Source organism: Syngnathus acus, chromosome 1, assembly GCF_901709675.1.
Source record: "Syngnathus acus chromosome 1, fSynAcu1.2, whole genome shotgun sequence".
NCBI classification, from domain to species: domain Eukaryota; kingdom Metazoa; phylum Chordata; class Actinopteri; order Syngnathiformes; family Syngnathidae; genus Syngnathus; species Syngnathus acus.
In genome coordinates, this window is record NC_051087.1 from 12,477,049 (window position 1) to 12,504,816 (window position 27,768).

Genomic DNA, 27,768 nt, shown 5'->3' on the forward strand with positions numbered 1-27,768 from the left:
AGCTTCTATTTTATGCGCCTTTTAATCCAGTGCGCCCTTTATATGAAACAATTTCTAAAATAAAAAATTCAATGAGGGTGCGCCTTATATTCCAGTGCGCCTTATGGTGCGAAAAATACGGTATACTGAATTTTAAATTGTTTGATGGTTTAAATTAAATCACAGTCAGAAACACTTTACAAAAAAAACATCTGAATGTAATTTTAATAGTACAATAGAGCAGTACAAAGCAAGGGCAATAAATTATCATTCAGCCATTCAGACACAATCCCTGATACAATGACGCATAGTATGGCTTAACTGCATGCTTCTGGAGCACATACGATAGCAATAAAAACTTTGTCTTTAATATGAAAGTAACAGTTTCAGTCAGACTCTATTATATTACAGTGGAGTTATACAAATACAGTATTCAGGTACAAGAGCCATTGTATACAATTATGTTCCCAGTGCCTCTGCGGTGAGACATTCTTTAGGCATGCTCCAGTCACATTTGCATACAATTTCGTGACAAATAAATCAGCTCACATGTCCTCAAAACAGCCAGTGGCTGAATAGTGTGACTGGTGTTCTCTGAACCCCTTGAGCTCTTTGTAAATTAAATATTGCAAAAGCATACAACTAATAGTCACTGCTTGCTCTATTTGGGCTCAACGATTGACCATTTTCAGTCCACGAGGTTGCCAAGAGTTGTTGCCATACTAGGAAATCAATCCTAAAAATGCACTTAGTGTTAATGACATTGTTGTTAAAATGAGCAAATAGTCATTCCTTCGGCCCCCACACTAAAGTGCTATCAATTTAAATCAAAAATTGGTTGACGAACATGACAGTCAAGATCATTATTTTCAACTGGAGGTAGCAAAAGCAACCACTACTGAACTGATGATATTAATCTTTCCAAAGTCATACCAATTAAATTAGAGATCATTTAAATAAATTTACAACCTCACTTTGATAGTAGGTTAATCATTAATGCAGTCATTTTGCAAAATGGTTAAAAAAAATCACAAAAAAATACTGGTAGGCTTGATCTGTGTAGTAATTTCACAGAAGCACATCTCACTGTTTTTGGTTTTGTAAACAATAACATTCTAGAAATTTCTTACCGAAAGCCCTAAATGGAAAAACATACTATATGTAACTTGCAGTACACATCTTTTTATGAATATTTTGGCCCTAAGTTTTAAATTCTAAGATTGAACAAAATATTATGGCCAACGTAAAACCATCCCAAAATGTGTAGTATATACATTTTGTGAAGCATTTGGTGTTGTATTTGTTTTTTTTAACACTGTTGAATTTTTTTGGATCTTAGAGCGACAAGTAAAAGGCCCACCACGACAGCAACCCAAAACTCCAACGAGTAAATATAAGTATGTAAACAATTACAAATACAGTATGTTGTTACACTTTATCAGTGTGGTAGACTCATTTTTATCATGGGGCACATCATAGCTTGGGTTTCCTTCGGAGGAGGGTTAAACATTTTGATTACAACATATTATTACGTATACACAATAAACTAATGGATAACTAGTTTTTAAAATCAGAATCCAGGAACATTATCCATTTATCCGTTTTCTTAACTGCTTTTACTCATGAGGGTCGCAGGCACGCAGGAGCCTATCCCAGCTGACCCTGAACCGGTTGCCAGTCAATCGCTGGGCACATATAAACAAACAACTATTCACATTTACACGATTAACCGGTAAAAAAATAAAAATTGCAATATCTTAACATGATTACAATTGAAGACAATTTGCAATTTTGGTATTTTAACCACATAAAATGATGTGGTGGGCCAATCTGAGTTTGACACCTGTGCTAAACATTCCTTGCTTAAAACACTTTCGTAGCATTAATCAGGGAAATTATTGAATAAACGTAATGACACATACATTCTAGTACAAATCTACACTGTAACGCAAGCAGATTTGCTTAGGCAGAGTGCAGGTGGGTTACTGGCAAACTTTTGGGGTTGTGCACATCATACAGTCAGTAAAAACATGCACATCACCATTCCACCCATCACCATGCCAGCTGAGGTTTTGCACCACGGGTTGCTACCTACCGCCTCACAGTGCAGTGAGAGTACGGAAGATTTGAGTGAGGCAGAAGACAGATGCAGTGAGTGCAGTGCACTGTTTGGCTAGCAGCTTGGTGCTCAGGTCATGGCAGCTATGCTTTCTGCCGGCTCGCTCTGCTGCCAGACAAAAGTCCCTGAATGAGCGGGCCACGTCTTGCAGACCAGCAACTGCTTCTGCATTCCTTTGTTTACACCTGTCACAACTAGAAAACCATATGCATGCGCCAGCCAACTCCACCAGGGTCCGGAAACTATCAGCCAGAGCGTTGAGCATTTTCTCTGGACTCTGGCCAATGACAACCACTTCTTGGCAGTATGTTGTCAACCGCCTTGCCTCAGTTTGGAGCACTTGCTTGTTCACTGTAAAGTGGGAAGCGCACGTTTCCCTAGGGTGAAAACCTCCTCGACCAACTACAGATCGATCAGCACAACTATTCTCCAGTACAGACAGGAGCTGATCTACATCCGCACGTAGAACTTGGAAGCCAGTGGGCGCTTCTGGGTAACGTTGCTTTCTAAGGCGATTAATGGTGTCTTTTTGGGTTTGAGTATGAAGATACTCTGCATCAGATAGAGGTGAGAGGAGGGGACTCAGCTCAGACGTTGCTGAGAACGGTAAAATGTGTGGATAGTAGGGAGGGTTTATGGAAGAAGATGTAAGAAGAGATGATGTTGGAGGATCGGTCATGAGTGGAAGAGGTAATCTTGAATTTTGTGTTTCGCCACTGCCTTGGCAAGAGAACTCATAGACGGTCAAGTCCTCATCAAAGCTGCCCTCTCTGCTGAAGCAGTTGGTGTAGACTGCTGGGCAACCACAAGCATCCATATTTAATCCTTCAACTACTGACTCACACCTGGACGTCAGCACAGATGTGCACCCAATCTCGGGTTTCAAGTTTGGAGTAGTCCCTTCCTCCCCTACTTGGGATGGTTCCTCCCAGAAGGTAAACACCTTGCAGCCTGAAGAAAGTGGGTGCGATGAGTCTGTTGTCTGTTCTGCTGACCTACAAAGACCCATCAAGGGCCTGTCACTGCTGGTCCTTTGCGCAATTTGTGACTGACTATGAAAATGCAGACACGGCCCATTTAGATTTTGTGTCGTCACCACAATCGGAGGAGGGCTGCTGGTTGAGCGAGTGCTTACTTGTTGTCCTGGTATGCTTTCATCGGGCTTTGTATCTCTCATCTTTGATTCTGGAGGTACAATTATAGGACCAGGAGTGTCCACATTAAAATCTCTTCGGAGGCTACTCAACGCGGAAACTGGAGGCTCTGTTATTGGATCCAGAGTATCCTCGTTTATTTCAGGGAGAAATATATTTTTATGTTGTGGTTCAGGTTCAACCTGGACAGGTAAGGATGCTGTTTCGTGATCTACTAAGTCCTTGGCTGGTGTTTCCTTTAGTTCTACAGTCGAGTTATTGGCTGAGACTGTTTCAACAAAGAACTCACACTCAACCTCTGATCCTGTAACAGTTGTATCTGAATCATCTGACTCCATTTCCTCCGTTGTTGTCTCTTTAATTTCTTTGACATCATGAATGTTATTTACAGTATGTGAAATGTGAATGTTGCCCTCACCGTCCCTAGTAGGACTTTGGGCTTCATTTTCCAACCCAACTTGGTTAAGGGTCTCTTGGGAACGTGACAAATAAAGAGGTAACTTTTGAATCTTCCCTCGAAGGGTGGAGGCAGACAAACGGCCCATAATGCTGTGGGAACAGGATTGGAAGATGAAGTGAGTTGGCAGAATTGGCTCTTTGGCTGGATCATGGGCCACGGCAGTGTTAACTTGAAGTGAGCTAGAACCAACACTTGGAGAAGTGTATTCTTCTCTATTAGTTTCAGCCATGCATAAAGCATTTGAAATATCAGGTTTTAATCCAGTCCCTGAATTAATTGTAGGATTGATGACACTTGTTGCAACTCCAAGTTTAGCTGTGATGGAGTTTATAGTGTGAGTGTATTCATTACTTTTTATATGGGTGGAAGTGGTTGAATTGTTGCGACATTGAATACTAATCTCAGATTGATCCTTGCCTGTAGGTGAATCGACACCCATGGTGCAAGTTATAGCTGTTGTCCAATCATGTCTGTCAACATTGTTACCAATATAAGCAGTTGACAAGTTATTATCATCAAAAACATCAGAATTCATGCTGTCAGTGACTTCACCGTAAGCAGTCATAGCCACTGTAATCATATCAGTAGGTTCATCTTCACTTGGTGTAATTTCTAAATGTAACTGTGAGCTGTTGACTTTTTGTTTCTCCTCAGAGTTGGATGAAGATGTTTCGGTCGGGCTTTCTGGGCATTCTTTAGGTAAGTAACCACTTTGGGAATTGTGACAAAGTGGCATTGGGGGCAGAGGGGATGGGGGTGGAGGTGGTGGGGGGCAAAATGATAAAAGTGTTGCATCATCCTCTGCATGTGAATTTTGAACATGGGCAATCGGGTGAACACTCTTGTCATTCAACTCTGTCAGCCATGTAGTCATGATGAAAGTTTTGACCTCACGTTCACTGCAGTTCTTTGGACCATTTGAATTGTCTTGGTTCTCAGTAACCTTCGACAAGAGCTTATCTGAAGTGGATGGGCCATTCCCTGTCACACTTTGTTCTTCTTCCTCTGGTTTTTTCTCTCCCTCCTCCTCCTGATCTTTTACAGTCTCTGGTCTCTCATCTCTACAGTCAGCACTTTCCTTCGCTTCTGGATCCAACCGACATCGCACAACAGTGATGGAAGGGGCGACTATTTTAATGTGATCTGTGACAGATTTTGATTCCATCGCATCAGGTTCCATCTCCATTTCTTGTTTCCTGTTCCTGGTGCCTGACTCCAGGAGGTCACTTGTTTGCTCATTGGTTCCACTATAATAGGGAATGGGTTTTGACTCAAGCTGTGCTGGTTCCCCTTCAGAATAAGTCATGGTGTACAGTACAGAAGAACTTGGATTATCAGTTTGTTCTAAAGGTTGAGGCTCAGAACTCGGTCTGTGGGCATTGCTACTTTCGGTCACAAAGTTCCTACTGAGAGTGGAATGGGCCTGGTCGTGCATCGATGTTGGGCGGGGTTCTGGATACGACACCCTGGAGGTATAATCGGTTTCCATGAAGGAACGACGCTTTCGGTGTCTTTTTCTCAGGTCATACAATGTTTTCTTGCCACTTCCTTTCTTGTCTTGTTTTTGCTCCTCCTCTGATTTTTCATCAGTCTTTGTATCTGCCATAGAGACGCTGATGTCACTCAGGTTGAGTGAGCTTACAGAATCCAACTTCATCTCAGTGCTATTATCTGTAAGAAAAACAACAACAACAGACAAACTTTTATAAAGTGTTTTCAATCCATTACTATACATAAACTACTTAACTCCAAATACCATAGATATTTTACATGTAAGTTTTAAACTCACACAATTAACCTTTTCTCATTGAAAACAAAACAAAATTGTCTCCTCAATGCATGCATGCGACATCCAACATATGTGTTTGTGTGTTGTCATGTTAGTGATAACTAGTATATAATAATAATCATGCGGTGTATAAGCTTCAACCACTAGATGGCAGAATCCTGTAGATTTGCAGCCTACTCTTACAATACAGTACTGTTTTTCCAGATTCAAAATCAATGGGATAATAAACCAAACCACAGAGTTGCCATACACAGTTAAAAACACACATACTAAAATATTTGGCATGCTGGATAATTCACATTTAAAAATTGTTGAGGATTTTTTCCATTGTTTGTAGTTCATATGATATCTCGATAGCTATTAATCATCCAATCAATATTTCGGGTCATATTAACTGTCCATTTATCTTTGCTGCCACTTATCCTAGTCATTGTCATTGGTGAGATGTATACTATTACTTATTACTTGAGGGGAGATGTGAGTACTAACTGGGCTGGTCACCCATGACATAGCACATATAGACAAACAAGCATTCATACAGAGTGACCTCGGGACAATTTAGAATCTTAATATGAATTTTGTCATATGTGTGTCTGTGCACAAGCACAGTAAAACATGCAAAATCATTATATGCTAGCCCAATCCACATCAAACCCAACAGCTTTGATGCTGAGTTAGTATCAAATATTCATGGTACTATTTATTAACAAGAGTTAGAATTGGAACAGACAGCACAGTCATGACTGGTTAGCATATCTGCCTTGATGTTATGAGATTTGAATCATACCTCCGGCCTTTAAATTTCAAATATTTTTCTGGGAACTCTGGCTTTATTCCACATTCCAAAAATGACCATGTCAGGTTAATTAAGCACCCAACATTTTTCATGTCTGTGAATGGTTGTTTGTCTTTATACTATGCCCTGCGATTGACTGGTGACCGGTAGAGGGTGTACTTTGCTTCTCATCAGCTGTTATACACCCCAAACACACTGAATTATACTTGAGAACCAATAATGGAAACTGTCACCTTTTAGCTCCATGCCTGACGTTGGGTCATCAGGTGACGTGAAGCCATCTCTGGCGTCAAAGAACTCCTCATCGGAGCTGCTGTCTCCAAAGCCGGGTGGTGGCTGTAGGACTGGAGCTGACTCATGTTCGTTAACTTGACGCTGCTCTTCCACCATCTTCTCTCTTTCTCCTTTCTGAGTATCATTCACAGGCTGGGAAAGGCTACGAGCACTGTCAGGGGTGATGTTGGAGCAGAGTTTGTAGTAGCAGCTGGCATCTCTCTGGTCAAAGTTAAACACAAAATCTGAGTGGGAAGAGGCCGAGGACAAGGACGGGGACTGTGGGTGTCCCTTAATACTGCTCTTCCTGCCTGTTTGTTTGGAAACATAACCTTCACAAATTTTGTTGTCAATCACCATATTTTTCCTTTTTCTCAAGCTCTTCTCTTCAGCCTCTTCATCGTCACTGGCTTCCGGAGGGCTCGGCAGGAAGTCCACAAGGCGAGAGAGTTCAGCGAAACATATGCTGTCCTCTTCGGTGTAAGAGCTGGTGGACTGATTGGTAAGGTGTATGTCAAGTGAGATGGGGGCAGCTTCCAAATGTTGGGGATCAACTAGGTCATCAGGCCTTCTGTTGTCCCCTTCATCATTATTGTAGGATGTCAAGTGAAGAAGAGGATGGGAATGAGCAGGGGGAGGAACCAGTGAGTTGGCTTCAGAGTGTGGGGGAGAATAGGGATGAATTTCAAGGGGTGAATAGATTTGAGCATGATTTTGTGTTGACACAATTGGATGCAAAGAGGAAGAGGAGCATGAAATCAAGTCGTCTTCCTCCAGAAGGTCGAGAGAATCACTGGAAGGGCTGGTAACAATACGAGAGTCAGTATGACATGAATCTGATTGTGATGGTTGGTCCTCTGCTACTCCACTTCCCAACCTAGATTCCTGTGGCTCATTTTCAAGTTTCATATAATCCATTTCTGGTTGTCCAACATTTTGGGCTGCTTTCTCCTTGAGCAGTTTGTTACACTCATTCTCATACTCAGATAGATGATTTTCTGTTTTTGTATCAGCATCATTCTTGTCTTTTCCCCTTTTGTCTGACGATTTGTTATTTCTACATTCACTGTCATGCTTGTTTCTCCTGACGTGCCTTTTCCTTGCCTCTGGCTCTGAAGAGGATCTGACACGTGGGCGGCGTTTGGCATTGAAAGACGGATGGGTGACAGGCGGCTCCATGTCTAAGTCGGACGAGTGGTCCGAGTCGCTACCACAACGTGAAACATAACCTGTGGACCAAAATGAAAAATGACATTCAATAGCTGAATGCATTCAAAACTGTTTGAATTGCTTCCAGGTTTTATTACGCTAAGCCTAATGGGACTTCTTGGAAATATACAGTATTTGATTTGATTATATGAGCTGTCCGTGTACCCTCTTCAGCAGACACTCTGTGTTTTTTTGGGACGTCCATCCAGGGAAAGATGTTGACATTGGGGTCAACAAATACTCGACAGTATCCTGCTATTAGGCATGACATATCTTTCGCTGCAGCTGTCTCCAGTAGTAGTGTGATCGGCTGAGGATGAGAGAAAGCAGCAATAACGGGTCAAAGAAGTAGGGGGGGGTAGAAAAATAAGAACACAAACTCAATCAATCACAAAAAATATACGTGTATACACACACATAAGCCATTGTGCGCTGTATGCAATCACTCTTCCCCAGCTGCTGCAGATATACATAATTCAAAAAATACCTATAATCAATACAATACAGTTACAATAAATAAATTATCTTCTTTTTGAACTTTAAAGAATCTGTATTGTATTTTTAAGCTTTCCATGTTTAACTATACGCATGTATGCATATACGTATAGACACACACACACGCACGCACGCACGCACTCACTCACTCACGCACACACACACACACACACACACACACACACACCGTTTTCCGTACTATAAGCCGCTACTTTTTTCACAGGCTTTTGAACCCCTGCGGCTTACAGTCCAGTGCGGCGGCTTGTTTAGGGATTTTTCATGATTTTTATGATATGTATGTATGTATGTATGTATGTATCAGTGTATGTATGTATGTATGTATGTATGTACGGATGGGTGGATGGGTGGATGGATGGATGGATGGATGGATGGATGGATGGATGGATGGATGGATGGATGGATGGATGGATGGATGGATGGAGTACATTTTATAGTTTGGCCGGGGGTGCGACCCACCGATAGATATCAGAACTGCGACCTCAATAGGAATATTTAAGACACGATTAAAGACACAGTTTGTGTTTTTGCCCCCCCCCCCCCCTCCACGGCTGATAAAGGCTGTAGAAGACACTGCCAGGACAATTGAGCGCACCTCCTGCAGCTCTTCACTTTTAATTGGACATCCATTTTTTTCTTGGATTGTTTATATTATGTGTTCTATGTGCCCTCTCTGCATCCTTTGCAGCCTGGTCATCCTAGAAGGGGAATCCTCCCATCTGCGATCTCTTCTCAAGGGTTCTCATTTTTCCCCCAGTAGTTTTTTTTTTTCCGTTTTTCCTTGCCCTCCTGGGATCATGGTATGTTTGAGAATAATTGTCAGTTTTTGTATATGTGAAGCTCTTTGAGACTTGATTGTGATCAGAATCAGAATCAATGTATGCGCATCCACATTTACACAAAGTAATAGCAATGTGTGTGAGTAAATGCTCCAGGTCTTACCATAATGTCCTGCAGGTATATTTTAACCAAGCCGACCTTTTCAGACTCGGGAACAAGCTCGAGGCGTGTGATGTTGTTAAACTCTGTGAGGTTGGAAAGGATGCTCAGTTTGTGGTTGATCACCTGACTCACTCCATAACGGGCGCCCACCAACAGTGTAACTGTGGACTCTCTGTCCTGGAGCTGGAGCGAGGGCAGAGAGCTTGTTAACCATATAGATACATATTTAATGCGTACTGTATATCAATGTTCTATACCACTCGTTAGGTTCAAGGGCCGGGTGAACTGAAGGCTATGCCACAATGTGACTTTGTGTAAGACGGGGCTTTACCCCGGACTCCTTGCCGGCCAGGGAACATAATAACCATAATAAGAATAATCACTTACCACTAGGTCACTGTGCTGAAAATAATCAGGATATAAATGAATGAATGAGTAACATAAAAATGTAAAATTCTTACCATCATTGTTGCACTAAAGGTTTTCCCGCCATAAGACTTGAGATCACTCAGTTCTTCCAGATAATTGATGCGCGCTTGATTGACTGTCAGGCCCTTTTGTTTGGATTCGTGTTGTGATTGGCTCTTCTTCAGCTGGAAGCTAATGGCCTTCATCAAATCTTTCTCTCGCATGTTTCTCAGCAATGTAGATGAAACAAAGTTGTCAATACCCCACGTTTTACTGCAGCAAACACATTAACACACAACGTGATCAGTGAGGAGAATTAAAGTTGCATACATACTCCACAGATTTTTAAAAAAGTTTCAAATAAAATTTAAAACTCCACTGTTGATTTACAATATAGCGGTTGCATTGGATGTGGTGCAATGTAAAGACGTAATATGTGCATCGTTACGTGACTATCTTCAGGTTGGTCTTTGGGGACAGTCCATAGTTCGCCAATCTCTCCTGAATTTGCAGTGCGGCAAGTCGTAGAGCCGTGTTACACCTCATTTCCACTGCGAAACGCTCTTGCAGGACATCATTCACTCCCTAACACAAACAGAAACACATGAGTCAGCCTCATATTTTCTGATTTACACCCATTTGCTTTTATCCTAAACAGGCTGGACTATTGCCAGGCTATTCTGTCCAGTGGAAGAAAGGTATCACATTTTGTAGATTGTACAGTACAACAACAACAAGCTCACAATGGCCTCCCACAAATGTAATTTTAATATCGTTCTATTGATTTTAAATTAGTAAAAGAACGTGACCTATTATGTTTCTCTAAAATACTCCTTTCACGTCTCCGGCTCAAACCTGAAGAATACGTAAACCCCTGCAGGATTGTTTCAATGTGCATAAAACCAAATCTACAAGCACCTTTTCTCATCCCATTTAATTGGCGTTAAACCTGTTACCTACCTGTTTTGTTTTGTTTTGTTTTGTTTTTTTGCCTACCTCAAAACCAACCCTGTATCATATTACCCTGCTAAATAACAGGGTCATCTGACCTGGATAAAATGCTTAGGGCCATTATGACTGTCAACCCAAATAAATGTATGAGCACCTCATATTATATACAGTAAAAGCTACAAAACAAACTGACAAATACCTTGTTTTCAAATCAGACGAGTAAAAACTGGTCAAATATTTAAAAAAAAGATATTATTAAAAGTGAAGACAATTTGCAATTCTAGTAATGACACACGAATTTGATGCACAATTTGTCTTCGCGGGCCACACAAAATGATGTGGCAGGCCGTATCTGGCTCCCGGGCCTTGAGTTTGACACCTGTGGTGTAACATGGTAACATTACATCTTAATCCTAATTCCCATTTATGAAAAAATCTATTTACACTTTACGGACTCTCATGACCATATCGTACATACAGTACATACAGCTAGTTGTGGACAATGGTTGGCAGGGTCATGAAAATAACTGTTGAAGTGAGTACACTTGAGTGTTATATCATAGGAAGAGCTTCAAAATACAACACACCTATAAACATATTTAGTGTGGTACCTTTAATATGAGAGAAAATATTGACAAGCAAATTAAAGTAATGTATATCAAATATGTCAGTTTGGGCATATAGAAGCTAAAATGCTAGCAGTAGAGATTACTGTTTCCACAATATACCTGCAAGTAAAGATACTCAAAGGCAGTCGGATCATCTTGTAGCAGAGTCTCAGGTAGTTTTGGAATGAAACAAACACGGAATAGACATCTGTAGTCACGGGACTCCTTCTTCTGGACCACCTGAACTCAAACCAAAAGTGAAAATAAATATTTGTGTCACTGTACTTGTCAGTGCCATCAGAACAACAAGTCTTTATGTCATCGTACAATGTGCTCTGGACGGATATTCTAATTTAAACCGATGCTTAAGTTTTGACGACAAAATTAACACTCTTAATTGAAAATTACTCCTTTGTGTGTGTTTGTGGAAAACTGATTGCAAGACACTGGGCAAGTTTCACATTTCACTTTTAATCTTTCCACTATAATTTCTTGACAAACCAGGCCATTGTCATAGAGAAAACAAAAGAGAGCACTGCATAGCATAAAGAACACACTAATTTCAAAAAAAAAGAAAATGTAGACATTATGTAAGCATGGGACAATTTCCCCAGGGCAAATTGTACATGCATCACTGTAGAAATTCTTACTCCCTTTGGGCCACAAATTCTCATCCACATGACATTACTTTCACTTGCTATGAGCTATTTCAGAAAACTGCTTTATCATTGGGTGAGCTAATGCTTCGCACATTTCCCTTTGTTTGAAAGTCAAGATTCACTTGGGTAAAAAATCTAATGGAAATGCATAGAAATAATCTTAATTATGCTTAATAATCTTAATAAGGCAATAATGACATAAGCATTTTCCATATAAAGACATATGATGAACTAATGTCAACATTTTGTGGGGCGTGAGACAATTCAACTGAGATTATAATATAAATTATATTATAATATATTATAATTATAATATAAATTTTGAGCAACAGCAAATTAGTAATTTATAATGTTGGAAATAGCAGAGAATTGATATAATTAGCATGGATGTGCCAAAGATGTGCAACTTGTTCAAAGAAATGAGAAATTCAATCTGCTGCAAAGAGGTCAAAGATATGTTGCTACAAAAAACTTCAATACATCCATTCGGCGAAGCGTGTAAAGAGTGTCGTGTCGTAGCAATACCTGCTGTATCTTCTCTTCGTCATGTAGCAGAAGGAGTTTAGTGACACTGTATAGCTGCTCGAGCATCAGGGAGAAATGTTCAATATTTCTCAGAGAAAGTTTTTCCTTCAATGTCATCACAATATCCTGATGAAAACAACAACAAAAATAGGAATAGAAATACACGATATAAGAGGTTGATAAACATTGTTGTACTTTATAAATAAAGATCAACCTTGCAGTGGCAAGTTTAGTGATGGGGGAACCAGCATGGCTTATGTGATGGTTACTTGGCAAAAAAAAAGTGTCATGATAAAATTTCATTGGTGCAGAAGCCATTGGACATGGCTTGTCATGATTGCAACACTAATTTCGCAATAGGTTACATTTCCGATAATTCGGCCTCACTTTGGTTTCTGTGTTATTGTTACTAATGATGCACAGACTAATAACAGTACATTTTCAGGGGTGGCCATGGTCATCCCCTGGTGACGCCCTTGGCTAGATGTGGGATGGTTAGTGGGATGGCTCGAGACTGACAAGGTGTGGCCATTGCCACCATTTGCCATTATGTTCTTTCATCTCTTGCTTAGGAAATATCTCATTTACACATGTAATAATATAAATGTATGTTTAAACTTACCTTGACTGTTGTGCTGGGCTCGAATTTAAAAGCCTTGGTTTGCCCATTCTCCAGATATACCTTCAGAACATTAGGCAGGAATAGCAGTGAGTTGCCCTGCAAACCATACAAAGATTGAAAATAAAGAAGGAGTTAGACAAAAGCATAGTTTTTCACATGCGGAACTATTTATTCATTTTCATTCATTCATTTTCAACACCGCTTATCCTGTCCAGCTGAGTTCAGGCAAAAGTAGACAATACCCAGAACTGGTTGTGCTCCCTCCCTAACATGGATCTACTTGTTGTGCACATTAATCACAGTCATTATTGGGCGATGAGGCAAATATCGACTTGCATTTTCTCTGGGATTAGTAATGGGCACTCCAGCCTCAGTGGTTTTTCCCATACAGCTAATTTCACATCCGGTAACAGAATGGAAGCAGCCAAAGCCAGGCTTGTGTGATAAAAAAAGACATCACTTATCTTGAGTGGACAGCACACAAGTAAGTATATGTCAGAGCACATATTCACAAAACAACACGAACAATTTACAGGACACTTGCTACATCCTGCTCATCGATATACATAACTATGTTGATTCAAAATATAATCCTCATGCTAAAAATAGATCCAACAGGGGTCTGTCCACATGACCACCAACTGAGATATTTGTCAACCAGGTGTTTCAATATACTCTGACTTTGCCCATATATCTCAGATGAGTTCACATGAACAGACGTCAGCACTATGCCATGCAGATCTGTGAAAACAGATCCGACAACAAACATTCACAGAGAACAGCGTCGGCATAGAAGTACTGTAAACGGAGATTGTGTTAACACTAACCTGAGCGTGCCCATTGAACTCCACCTCCTCAGCAAAGCGAACTTTTACGGGATTGGACTTGAGCTTGGCCCTCTTCTCAGGCGTGATAAATGATGACTTAGGGCCCTGAAAGATATACAAGGTACTAAAACAATTGCGGGATATTTTCATAATTTAATCAGCAGACAATATGATGCAAGTCATAGTATGTACTTTGAATAACAAACTAAAATTTAGAGGTAAGACGTTTTCTTCAAAGTGGGCATTCAGCAAGGATTGTGTACAAACATACTGCTATGGTGAAGCCACACCTTTCATTAGGGCATTTGTCTTCATTAGGGTTTTGAGTGTGCTGGAGCCTATTCCAGTCAATAACAGGACATTATAGAAAACCAATCATTTACACTTACAGCTACGCAAAATGTCCTTGATTAACTTCACATGCATGTTGCAAAATGTGGGAGCCAGCCCGAGTGTCAGGAGAAAACGAATGCAAGCTCTAGGAGGCTGAAGCCATGATTTGAACCCCCAACCTCAAAACTGTGAAGCAGTTGAGCTAACGACGATACCTCTGTGCTACCAACGCGATTGACACTAACAATATGAACAATAATTACTGTATTTTTCGGACTATAAATCGCGGTTTTTTCATAGTTTGGGTGGGGGGGGGTGACTTATACTCAGGAGCGACTTATATGTGAAATGATTCACAATTTTCAAAATTCAAAAATCCGCGATGTAGTGAAACCGCCATAAACGAGCCGCGATGTAGCAAGGGATTACTGTAATCTGAACTGCAACTGCGGCGCATATGCGGCGGTGTTTTACATAAAGGACAAAGGATTCGATCACGGGATTTAATGACTTGGAGTGACAAAGATTGTTTGATAAAATTGTTGTTTATAATTATATGGGACTGCGGAATATTTTGAAGTGCAACCGCCGTCAGCGGCTCGCACCCGGCATTGACATAAAGGACGATCGATGGATTTAATGATTTGGAGTGACACAGATGGTTTGATAAAGGTGTTATTTATGTTATAGTTATTTGGATAACTGTCAATGTTCGTTTGTGTTTATGTCACGTTAGCATACCTATCCTTTAGCCTGTTGTTGCTCCTTCATGTCTGTTCTTGGTGTTGGATTTTGTCGAATAAATTTCCCCCAAAATGCGACTTATACTCCGGAGCGACTTATATATGTTTTTTTTTCACGTTATTGTGCATTTTATGGCTAATGCGACCTATATTCCGGAGGGACTTTTAGTCCGAAAAATACGGTACTTTTACAGTCTTCAGTCAATTAATGTGAAACATTCAATTCAGTTTAATATTTTCAGTGACATGCCACTGAAACTCAGAGTGCGTGGACTCTAACATACTATACACGTAGAAGCTGATAGCTATGAACCAAATGAGATCAGAGTTGCTACTACATCAGCAACGGCATAGCAGAGAATTATTGAGGCCCATTCTCATTTATTTAGTGATCCCCTTCACATGAGTGAAGACATAAATTTGCTACTTGGATACTGATTGAAGTGCAATGCTTGGACACTTGCACACCGACATACATATACAGTACAACCAACATACACACATACAATTAAGAGGGATATATGTAGCAGCAGGATCTTGGTGACAGGAGAGCTGTGCAGTAAGATGTTCAGCCTGAGCCTTGATAACATGATGATTTATAGGTTTGTTCCCAATAAGAGCATACATCTGAACATTATTCATTGCATCCACACGATATGAAAGAACACACACATGCAGTATATAGTAAATCAGAAAAGTTCAAGGACTTGTTTCACAAAAGTCTTCCAACGCAAACTACAAACCATGTGTTTTCCTCTTCAATGTGGGGCAGACAATCAACAAGTCATACATTCTGCAGCGTTTGCTTCAGATGTTTGGGATGACTGCAATACGGAGATTCCCAGAATAATTGAGCGGATGAATGTGAGGCAGAGAAGACTGGGAAAGTTCGTTCGACTCCAGGGGGATTTCTTTGAAAGGGAAGATTTAACATTCAAATAGTTTTACATTCTACTTTTAGGATTAGAAATTTTGTTTTGTGACACTAGTCCCGGAACTTTTGTGATACAGCTTGTACACAGAGGTGGGCATTCTGTCCCAGACTTTTTTTCCCGGACTGACGGTGGATGGACGGACCGTTGATAGAAGCCCTTTACAATGACAGGGACAGATGAGGACAACTATGAATGCATGACAGACGGATGAGGATGGAAGGGTCCCTAAGTCGTGGACGAATGATGGACGACGGACCGACAACATTTCTGTAACTGGCCACCTCAGTATATGTTTTGTCAATCTTTTTCACCTTTTTGTCACTCAATGTAGACAGTTGTCCATATGAAATTTAAAGTCTAGCTCTGGTGGCAATTCACACACTATTCATATTAATTAATCTAGCCATCCATTTTCGGAACCGATTGTCCTCACGAGGATCGCGGGCATGCTGGAGCCTATTCCAGCTGACTGGGCAATAGGCAGGGGACCAATCGCAAAGCACATTTAATATGGTTGTATTTATACCCTGATGCTAAATCATCATTTTGTGCTATGGGGTATCCTCCACTCAATATTTGTGACTGTCTTGCGCTAAAAACCCAATTTAAAACCAGAACAAATTTCACATACATTTTACACACTGATAAGTCAAATTTCAACAATGCCTGTTGCTTACAAATATGTGTGTATGACATTGGTGAGACACTGTGACTTACCAGCATTGTTCTGAGTATAGTCAGAGACAATGACTCTTGACACTCTCTATGAAAAAGAACAGAAAGACATACATTAATAAAGAAATACAGGTACCTCAATTTAAATTAGGTGTTTACATTGCTACTCATGCATGCATTGTGTGTTGTGGTTGAATGAAGTTGCCAGTGTAAGTTCAGACCTGATTATTTCAGCTGCTTGCTCCGGTGTCAGGTCATCGACAACAACATTATTGATCTTCACAAGCTGGTCGCCAGGGACAAGACGGCCATCTGCAGGACCACCTGAATGCATAAAATGTTCTTGTACTATCACAATTGTAGGGGTTAGTGTAGGTAGCATCATGTATTCTCCTACACAACTTCAGGCTCTTTCATTTCACTAAAGAAATTTAGGAAGTGCGACCTGTTTCAATTGTAATTATTACCTCGTCAACAAACACTGAGGGGAATAGCATTGAAAAGATTTGTTTGTTTCATTTTCAGTCAACGCATTCCTGACTTCAGCACTGGATTGCAGACAACAAACAATCAAGCGCCTCAGGCAATTAATTGATTGGCCAATACTGTGAACAAGGAAGTCTAATGACCTAAAGATTTAAGAAGGAGAATTGTCAGCTTAATAGTTGTCTTTGTTTGGAGCCATTTCTAAACAACTACAGATGCCAAGATCATCAGTTGCAAATAAGTTATTTGGATTTGACCAGATTTGGAAGTAGAATAGGCAAAGAATCATCCTCGGGGGAAAGTAAAATAGGTAAGGACATTTGCAAACAACCCAGGAATTAAAAGTGTGAAATGCAGGCACCTCTTGTCTCTTGTCATCTAATGAAGCAGAATGTATTAAAACTGTTCTGTCTCTATGTGCCACTTGCATAAATAGATCACTCTTACAGGATATGACATCAACATGATGCGGGGAAGTAAACCTCTGAACACAATTGTATTGATGAACAAAGAGCAAAAGCGACACATTTCACACTGTCATACCTTGGGTGACTTCTTGAACCACGATAGGTGTCTGGGAAGAAAGTGTGAGGCCATGAGATTTGAGCTTTGGGTCCCGCTGGATCAAAACATTCACGCGAAAGGGATAGTTCCGCTCCTCTGCGCCAGAGGACTCTGCTGGCCTCCCATCTATTGCAACTCTGTCTCTGCAAGTGGACAGAAACGAGTGAGTGAGTCATTGTCAATTTGGTACCCATTGTCCTTTTTGTGCCTTGTGCTCAAGTTGTGATCAAGTTGTTAATTAGCACCTTTAAGAGTGCGAAAAACTATCACATTATTGCAAAATGAAGCATCTCACACAAACTGTGTGTAGGAAAATTAAACTACTAATATGACATGAAAGACTTTCCAAAATGCGAGTCAAGACGATCAGCGTTTTAATTCCTTCGATTTTGAGCACTGCCTGCTTCTCATCTCCCTTTTCAGTCCCTCCCTATCAGTTTAAAAAGCGACTGGAGGCCAGAAACAAGATCAATGAGATGTGAAAATCATTTCTTTTTATCTTCTCAGAATGATGTACGTATGTAAAACGTTGAAGTGATAGTGCTCAACATTCAAAATGAAGCACGCACAAAAAGAGCAAACTGCTAGCTGTAACTTCCGCAACAAACAAAAGCAGTAAATGCTCCGATGAATGAAATGAACAATACAATGTAGCCATCCATCCAATTCCTCTACCTCTTTTCATTATTCCACCTCACACCAGCGATAAATCACTTTTAGCCCCTTTGCCTGTTCAACTAGATTATTGCTAATTTAATAAGCTTCACTAGTTTACTTTTAACTGCAACTCAGTTTTCAGACCGTAGACTAAAACGTTTCATTTAAAGAGGATTTATTAGTAGTAGTAGATGGGAGGGTGGAGAAAGAGTGAAGTCTCCAACAACCAGTATGAAGGCACCCGATGGCCCGGACACTGAGTTTAATTACATTAGTCATGCAACCCTCTTTGCAATACATAAACTTATTGCATGTGCTGCATTGAGGTGACAGGTCATTTATCTTAAAAGTCAAGGCACACTTTAGATTGTATATACGCATATGCCACAGAACACACACTTTGCAGTTCTTCCAGTTGGCACTCAGCAGATAAGGACTATGCTCAAAGGAGTTTTGCAAGTGCGCTCAAAGCACATTTCTGTGCTCAACATTTCGATGGTAATTGTGGCAATTGTAGCACAGCTTGAGATGAGGGTTTTCTTACTGCTAATTTTTTATCTCACAACATATACTGACATTGATTTATTACCCAGGCCGAACATGTACATCCCTATTATTTGTAACATTTGAACTACTGGTTAGAAATTAAAGATTAAAGATTAAAGTCCCAATGATCGTCACACACACACCTGGGTGTGGTGAAATTTGTCCTCTGCATTTAACCCATCCCCGTGTGATTTTAATCCATCCCCTGGGGGAGAGGGGAGCAGTGAGCAGCAGCGGTGCCGCGCTCGGGAATCAGTTGGTGATCTAACCCCCCAATTCCAACCCTTAATGCTGAGTGCCAAGCAGGTAGGCAATGGGTCCCATTTTTATAGTCTTTGGTATGACCCGGCCGGGGTCGCTTCCGATATAACATTTTATATCCAAAAGTTTACCTGCCCAACGAATGAGACCTGCTGCCCAACTCCCGTGAACGTCTCAGCAATCTGCCCACCACCTGCTCCACCCTGCTGGTCTTGCGGGAAGGGGAGCGACTCCTGTCTTGCACTTCCATTTACCTGAGAAGAGGTCAAGTTTGCTAGAATCACAAATATGTGTTACTGATTCAATCAAAATCAAATGCATAAAAAAAAACCGGTTGTTTTTAATCAAGACATCAAGAAAAAAAGAACTGGACCATCACATACATTAAGAGGAAAATAGATCAGCTGAAAACCCTGTTGGCAGTTAAATAGGATCAAACAGCTCCCTAATGCTGATCAGAAGTTCCACAAGGCAAAATTGGCATAAAATAAAACTAACATGCACATACACAGTAATACATGTTGGATATGTTATACTCATGAATAGTAGTTTATAATAAGGGTATAATAATTTTGAAATAATTGAAATAAAGGATGACTCGATCCCATCTAGGCTGTGATGTATTCCACAGCTGCAGGAAGCAATCTCTGGCAGACGTGCTTTGCTGATGATGGCATTAGCACCATCCATTAGAAGGAACAAGCAGATGAGGCGGGAAATCAGTGGGTAAGTTGCCAATGTAAAAAAAAAGAAAGCATAGAAGAAAGAAGGACAGAAAATGAAAATATGGTAACAGGTTAAGAAGATAAAGACAAATATCTTTTATTGCCTCTGATATCAGCCACGATATTTTCTGACTCCCCTCTCATGAGTCACAAAATGTGTTTATCATGGTTACTTGAGCTTACATTATTCAGCCACTAATACAACACCATAATGGAAGATTACCACCAATGAATGTTGTGATAGAAATAAAAACAGAAGAAGAAGAATCTCATATTTTTTCTTATAATGGATTTTCTGTGACAAAGCTACTTCTATTCCTGACATCACATTTTTATGAATATTACTAGAATATTGATCATAGTCTTGTAGGCCTTAATGTAGAGTGCCCATGCATTTGTTTTCTGTACAGTTATTGCCATTAGGGTTGTGGGCAACTGGAGCCCATCCCAGTTGATTCAGGGCATGAGGTTAGGTACACCCATGAAATGACATCAGGCCATTGTAGATATAAAGACAAATAACCATCCACACTCACATTCACACTTAAAGACCATTTAGCAGGGATAGGCAAGTGGTGAGCTGATTAATTTTCATAAAAATATAATTTTTCTGGGGGCAGGGGGGTGTAATAAACATGCTTCCTGTATTACAGAGGACAGCCACACACTCATATGGCCTTGGCTGCCTTATTAAAAAAAGATGACTCAGTGGGAGAGGATTATTTTTTTTTAGCACATGTATCTTCTCTCCCAAACTGGTGTGAGAAGCTTCTTAATTGGGAAAAAACATGTAGAGGTAGTTAACAATTACATCAACAACGTTACCTATAGTCATAACACCGACCATATTTTTAAATCTTGTAATCCAACTTTTCAGCCCCAAAAATATGTCCGGGGCGAATTTCAAAAATTGGATTTTGTTGGACTCCCTCACATGTACAGTACATTGTCAATAGAATTGCCACTCCGTTCCATTTGACTCTCTTCCAGGTTTCGCAAATAAGTCACACCCTTCTCCTCAAATCTAGCCGCTTTGCTGATTGCGTGTGTGTGTGTATGAGGAGGAAGTAGGCGAGTGCTTGGATACAAACAATGCCGAAACGAAAACGCACGTTTATGGAGGAATACTTTTTTTTTTGCGCGCTTTCGCCAGGGTCGTGAAGCCCTTTTTTTTTTTAAATGCTGCACCGATGGTCATATTTCTTTCGTCTTTTTTTTTTTTTTTACTTACTTACTTTCTTTTTTACTATAAAACAAAAACAAACGTTAGTGCATATATGTTTTTGCTAGTGTAAATATGTTCTTGTTGTTGTACATACTCTGTTGTTGTTATTGTAGATATGTTGTTTTGTGTTATTCACCAATAAATGCAATTGATAGACAGACACCTTGTCATTTAACCAGGAGGTCCTTATATCCATTTAAAATACTACTTACTTGCATGTTATTTTAGTTAAATATAATGTTGATTTCTGACAGCAGCAGATTGTTAACAAATCTATTCAGCAATCATACCATTTGTTAAACCCAGCATAATTAAAGTTATGCTATATATGCTGAATGCAATAAAGTCATAGTGCTGGCAAATGAGATTACCAAGTAGTGTATGTCTGCAGGCAATGACAGGGACTTTGTGCGTCACCCACGCTTAGCCAGATTAGAATGTGTTTCGCCTTAACCTTACAGGTCTGGCTAGGGCAATGGACAAAGTTAAACGGGATCACAGACAGTCTGTGGTTCACTACACACTTCCCTCTCGCTGTCTGTCCCATCCAGTACTTATCCCACATTCTGCTAATAGTCTAATCTTGTCATTTGGCTTTTTATATATAGCTATAAAAGGTTTCGGGTTCACAGACCAACACACCTGCTCTCAGCCCTTTGTGTCAGGGCTCCACGTGGGCGCCACTTAAAGTCCCATCCTACTTCTCCATCCATCATTATGTTGAAGAGGACCAGCCTTCATTACCTAATGACAAACACAAATTCATAAAACTCAGTTATGGTGCATAGGAAATCAAACATCAATAAATTAAAAGGCGCCAAAACAATGCAATCCTCCAAGTCTTTGATTTTTTTTATGTGTAGCTACTACCTATCATAACCATTTTAAACCTGACTTGAGCAAAACTCAAAATACCTAAGTACGGAAGAGGATTAGGGCCAGTGAAGAAAAAAAAAACAGGGGTGACAGGATTCTGACTTTTTTATTCTGAGAATAAAGTCAGAATTCTGACTTTAAAGTCAGAATTCTGAGAAAAAAAGTCAGAATCCTGTCACCCCTCATTCTTTTTTCTTCACTGGCCCTAATCCTCTTCCGTAACTAAGTCAGCATTTTAGAAGTGCCTTTTTTATTTTTCAAAAAACAATATTCCCATTTCGACATTCAATGGTCCAGTCTTGTAGTCGAACTGATTATGAATTCAATGTTTTGTGAGGTAGGTGGAAGCTTATTCTAAATGTAGAATAGGCTATTAGTGACTAGCATAGTAACTCCACTTACATAGAAAGCTGTCTCCAGCACAAACCATTGCATACTGCCGCACAATAGTAACACTTCCTTGCAAACGTCCCTACTCAAATATTTTGTGCTTACACAGATGGAGAGAGAGGGAGAGAGAGAGAGAGAGAGAGAGAGAGAGAGAGAGAGAGAGAGAGAGAGAGAGAGAGAGAGAGAGAGAGAGAGAGAGAGAGAGAAAGAGAGAGAGAGAGAGAGAGAGAGAGAGAGAGAGAGAGCAGCAGTACACATTTGGAAAAAGCAGCAACAAAAAGAGAAAACAGAATGGGAAACATCTCAGCAGAAATTAATGTAGAAATAGTGGGATAGACCACCAATCAACGAATAAAGGCATCAGGGAGGGAAAAGAATCAGGAATTTGGAGAAAGAACAGGAGACAGCTTGGGGAGACAAGCGAGAAGGGGGGGAAAAAATGATGGTCCTGCCAGGCTAGGCGCTTTGTGCTGTTTGTTGAGTCCCACTTGCCCCAGCTCCAAACACCATGCATATTTAATGAGGACCTCGCAAAGCCCTGGCAAAAGTCCCATCAGCCCAACTGTCAAATACTGACTCAAGACTTTTCTTTCCTGTAGCTCTCACTCTAGCTCTCACTCTAGTCAATTTTTCTGTTGTCTTTTATTGCTTGACTTGATCATATTTACAGTGTAATGGAAAATGATTTACCCAATTGGCTTTTTTTTTTAAACCTATTTCTTAAATTAATATTTACAGTACATTGAAAAATGATTTACCAAATTGGCTTTCTTAAATTACAACCTCCAATTTAACATGTTTTTTTTAATCAAAAATTATATGATGGATATGCACAAAATTGTCTGTGTTAAAGTGAAATAAACCAGGAAAGGAGGTTATTAATCAGTTGAGCAGCAAATAGTTCAGTGGGGGCTTAACACTGATCCATCATCTCATTACCCCAAAATCAGTGAAAGATGGTGGTGGCAACATCATGCTGTGAGGATGCTGGAAACTAACATAAAATAATACTTGACATGTACGCTGCACTCAACAAATCATATTCTCATCCATCTAGCAAGCATTAGCATTTGAACACAAAAGGCCATGCTGTATGTGACTTTTTTTTGTGAATGTAGGTTTGGTGAGTTAGAGTGTGTTTGTGTTTGAGTGTTTCAATGTGGGTGTGTCCTCGTCAGGGGCTGCACACATTAATAATGTATTCGGATAATGCGGCCGCTTCACTTTGCCAACAATTTACAGACATGTCAGCGCACAGACGAGGATAGACACTGAGAGTGGAAGGAGGGAGACATAATATATGAGGTTCCAAAGAACACAGTGTTCATTCACACGAAAACAAAAAATAAATATAAATGTTAAAAAATGTCAATATTCCAAATGTGTTGCCTCTGTTTGAAACTTGCAGGGAGACTTGCTCAATAGGAGTTTTAATATTTTGCATCTTTTTCACAATTGAGAAAAGAAGAGATTTGCTCATAGGAATTTGTAATATTTTGCATCTTTTTTACAATTAAGGAGAAAATGCCATCACAATTGTAGTTTTGTGGTGAAGAGAAGTATTCACCATATTTATAGATTTAATATGTTCTCTCACCCTCATCTATGCTAGCAAGCTTTGAGTAGTGACAAAGAGGTCATCATGGTGGCAGAAACGAGTGTCTAGGGTCACCCTGAAGCATCGGCGCAGATGGCATTTTGGAACTGGCTGTATAGCGCTGTCAACAAATAATTTCAAGTCTGTGACATATTTTTGTGTCGCGCCATCAGCTTTAATTGGTATTCAAGTAATTTCATGTAGTAACTAGACTTTTTTCATATGCAGCAATTGTGACCAGCCAGTTTGTGACCATCTGATTTCTTATGTATGTATGGACCAGTTCTCAAGTGCTTTTTCCGAATTTCTTAGTTGTGTTTACAAAGGACTGGTCAACTGTGACTAACCCCTGGAGAATCCTCCCTTGACTGACTTAGCCTGCTCACAGTTATCAGGAATTTCCAAGAGGCCAGGAGGGTCAAGTCGACAAATTAAATATTATTTTTATTTCTAATTTGTACAGATATAATGAGTGGTTTATCAATATCGTTGTACCTGAATTTGTGCGGATTCTGCAAACAAATTTTAAACATTCTCAGACCATGCGTAGGAACAACTAATGAAGGATCAGCTGCTGACAAAATGTCAAAAACACATATTTTATGTATTAAAACTACAGTCTTGTATAAACAATAATAATAATTCTAACAACAGTTACTCAAGTCAAAAATGTACTAATGAGTTGTAACATTTAGCATCATTCTGTTCAAGTGCTTGGATGTGCTTGTGTTCTGCATGTGAGTGTATCCTTGGCACTGTGCGTCACTTGAGCAGCTGTGATGCAAGCACCCGAAAATCCATCGAGCCGCTCGCATTAATCCAATGCATCACATTTTTTGCATCGATGGAGTAACCACACCTCATAATCATAATTATGTTTTCTGTGTGTTTTCGTTCTGTGATTAAAGTTCAAAATTAATTAAAAATGAATGGCATGGAGGCATATCATGGAAAATCCACTTTTTTTGCTTTTATATTCATTTTATTGTGTACTTGGAGTCACCAAGATTGTAGAAAAGTGTAATCTATCCCTCCAGGTGCTGCAGAGATACTTTTATGATCTGTTTAGGGGCTATTTTTTACTCCATTCAGTTTTCTCCGTTTTCTATTACGTATTTTTATCTATTACATCACATCCGTTGGGGCGGGACTACCAAACAAGGTAATGGGTGTGGCCAGATGGTTTCGCAAATCCACCATCTTTATTACTCGGAGAGATTTTTGGAGTCCAAACAACACGAGGATGCCGAAGTGGAGCGATCAAAATGTTGAATTGTTGGATGCATCAAGCCACACAACTCATTGCACCGTCCCCCAGCATCAGAACCTCAAAGAAGTGCCTGGTCAAATTTCATTTTTCAAGCAGTTTTTTCACATTTGTGGGCAAAATCCTGCTTGTTAAGGAGTGTTTCAGAAATCTTTTGTCAGTATAGAGAAGGATTCGCCGAAAGACTTTATTTCATTGATGGTTCAGTTCCTTCAATCTATGGAAACGACGGACACAGTAAAGCAGTAAGCTTCCATCCATCCATTTTCTGAACCGCTTAGTCCCCACGAGGGTCGCGGGTGTGCTGGAGCCTATCCCAGCCGTCATCGGGCAGTAGGCGGGGGACACCCTGAACCGGTCGCCAGCCAATCGCAGGGCACACAGAGACAAACAACCATTTGCACTCGCACTCACACCTAGGGACAATTTGGAGTCTTCAATCGGCCTACCAAGCATGTCTTTTGGGATGTGGGAGGAAACCGGAGTGCCCGGAGAAAACCCACGCGGGCCCGGGGAGAACATGCAAACTCCACACAGGGAGGGCCGGAGGTGGAATCGAACCCGCACCCTCCTAACTGTGAGGCGGACGTGCTACCCAGTGCTCCACCGAGCCGCCCGCAGTAAGCTTGAGATGACAAAAACAATCAACCGTATTTCACTTTCATATTATTGCGTATCTATGATGCACTCGTTTTCATATCATTAGGGTCAGTCTTTCTGCTGATTTTAGAGCTGAAAAGGTCAGAACCGAGGCAACCTGCATTCGTACCAAAACCTTCTTGCGGCACCGTGTTACACTGTGCAACACATTCACCCAAGCAATAGCACACCGAAATTTCCATTACATTTTGCACTCAGCTGAGCTAAATTTGCCGATTAATAACAATGCTACTTGCTGTATTGTGTCTATGTATAAATGTTTGCAAAATGGTCGTCATCATCATCATCAGCAAAATGGTGTTGCAACATCATGCAAACAGTGATATGCACACCGAGAGCCTTCATCGAGTAGAAAACTTGATAAATGCATCAAAAATGTATCCGAGCCTAAAAATAACATCATAAATTAATAAAGCATGAGAAGGCCTTCCGAACTTGGCAGCACTCATTTCATCTTATTTCATCTGATCTCTTCTCAAGTCTCAATGGTAATTTTGATCCCAAATCCGGCCATGGGTTATATACACTGCTTGTGGCACAAAAATGTACACGTCCTTTGAGCACATGGAATAGCAATAATAAAAGTTGCCTGGTTCAGGGAGGAATGATGCAGCAAAATATTCAAAGTAACATTGTCCAATAAAATGCATGAGAGCGTGTGTGCACTTGAGATACAGTTGGTCACTGAATGAAGCTATTGATTTGTAACTGACTGTGATTTATTTGTGTAGTCATCAATTCCTCTGAAGTTGCTGAATAAAGACGTTGGCTACTTTTAGAGAATGTAGAGTGTTTTCTTTCTCCTGTCAGCAGTGAGACATCTTGGGTATTAAGTTCATTTTTCTTATAGAGCTCCAGTTCTTTCAGCACCACCCATCTGTCAGACTGTCTCTAATCTTAGAAATCCTCAAATAAACCGCCATCGTCGTTATGTCTGTGCATTCCTTTCATCAAATCACTTAGTGTATCTAAATATGTAAAGTTGAGCAGTGGCAAGACTTTCTTGCATGTGTTACCTATGAGTGGAGGTGTAGCTACTTAATCACTATTTACAACTTTGATGGTACTGTTGTTTTTGATTCGGGTAGGTCTGAGGTAGATTAGCTGTCCGTTATGTAACTACTTTTGAGGAATATACAGCATCCATTGCACACATTGGTGGAAGGCATATGGTTTATTGACATATTTAATGGATTGTCAGAGAGTTGGCTGCTGTGCTGGAGTACCCTCAAAGGAGTATGCTCCTCTCGCCTTGCACTTTTAAGATTTAGGAAACAACATAATAAAATGTCAAATGCATTACTGTTTAATTTGTATTGTACCTTTTTTCTTAGCAATCAGCTCCGTTTAACGTGTACTACTGTATACCTCAAGGCGAGACGGAAATTTGGCAGAATTTAAGAACAACCGCGCAATAATTTTTATTTTATTTTTAACAGTGTATTGCAATTTCCTACAGTGTAGTTGTTATTCAGTCTTGTTAATGAGAGTTAAAGACCTTACCGAGCGGGTTTGTGTTTCTAATCCCCTCCAGAGAGGTTTGGGGTGGAGGTGGTGGCGGGGCGGAGTTCACACTGTCCCGGACGTGGAATTAAAGCGTCCACAAAATAAAGACAAATAAAAAAAATAAAAAAAACAACAACACTGATTCTCAGCGGATGCAGCCCTCCATGTTAATGCAAATGACGCACGTTATCCAGAGCTGGGGAGCGCGCGTGATACTGAAAGGTGAGACGCGCCGCACATGCACGCTACACAATCCTCTCTCTCTCTCTCTCTCTCTCTCTCTCTCCCCGGCTCTTTCTCTCTGTCTCTCTCTCTGGCTTTGTCCGCCCCTCGCTCTCGCTCTCTCTTACGGTGGTGGGTGGAGGCTACACTCCCTCCCCAAATCAAACACCAGAGGATGGATAAGTAAATACATGTTTCATTAAATAATTGACATAAAATACCAAACAACTTCATTACCGACAGTGGAAGCAAACAAAACACAATTG

The 27,768-nt window shown here is 40.3% G+C and overlaps 1 protein-coding gene across 2 annotated transcripts; it reads right to left on the reverse strand.

The window, feature by feature from the left end:
* Window positions 1–170: 170 nt before the first annotated feature.
* Window positions 171–27,548, reverse strand: LOC119127948 (FERM and PDZ domain-containing protein 1). Of its 2 annotated transcripts, XM_037260058.1 has the most exons (16): window positions 27,278–27,548; window positions 21,627–21,728; window positions 19,166–19,288; window positions 17,550–17,713; window positions 16,742–16,844; window positions 16,563–16,608; window positions 13,835–13,939; window positions 13,008–13,103; window positions 12,386–12,511; window positions 11,322–11,441; window positions 10,091–10,227; window positions 9,696–9,915; window positions 9,235–9,417; window positions 7,945–8,089; window positions 6,531–7,799; window positions 171–5,383 (listed from the first exon to the last, which is right to left on the reverse strand). In XM_037260058.1, exons 3-16 carry the CDS (start codon window positions 19,282–19,284, stop codon window positions 2,079–2,081), a joined length of 6,138 nt encoding a protein of 2,045 aa, XP_037115953.1. In that variant the 5' UTR covers window positions 19,285–19,288; window positions 21,627–21,728; window positions 27,278–27,548; the 3' UTR covers window positions 171–2,078. The 2 variants fall into 2 exon arrangements, with proteins under 2 accessions (XP_037115953.1, XP_037115954.1); XM_037260059.1 differs by lacking the exons at window positions 21,627–21,728; window positions 27,278–27,548 and having other exon boundaries at window positions 19,166–20,838.
* Between the last annotated feature and the right edge of the window lie 220 nt (window positions 27,549–27,768).

What these genes read in the sequence shown, in the direction of transcription:
- LOC119127948 (XM_037260058.1), bottom strand. Translation starts at nt 19,284, where the DNA reads ATGGAAGTGCAAGACAGGAGTCGCTCCCCTTCCCGCAAGACCAGCAGG. An exon ending in CTATACTCAGAACAATGCTG is followed by an intron (nt 13,940 to 16,562) that starts GTAAGTCACAGT and finishes TATATCTTTCAG; the next exon opens with GGCCCTAAGTCATCATTTAT. An exon ending in GTCAGGCATGGAGCTAAAAG is followed by an intron (nt 5,384 to 6,530) that starts GTGACAGTTTCC and finishes TTTTTCTTACAG; the next exon opens with ATAATAGCACTGAGATGAAG.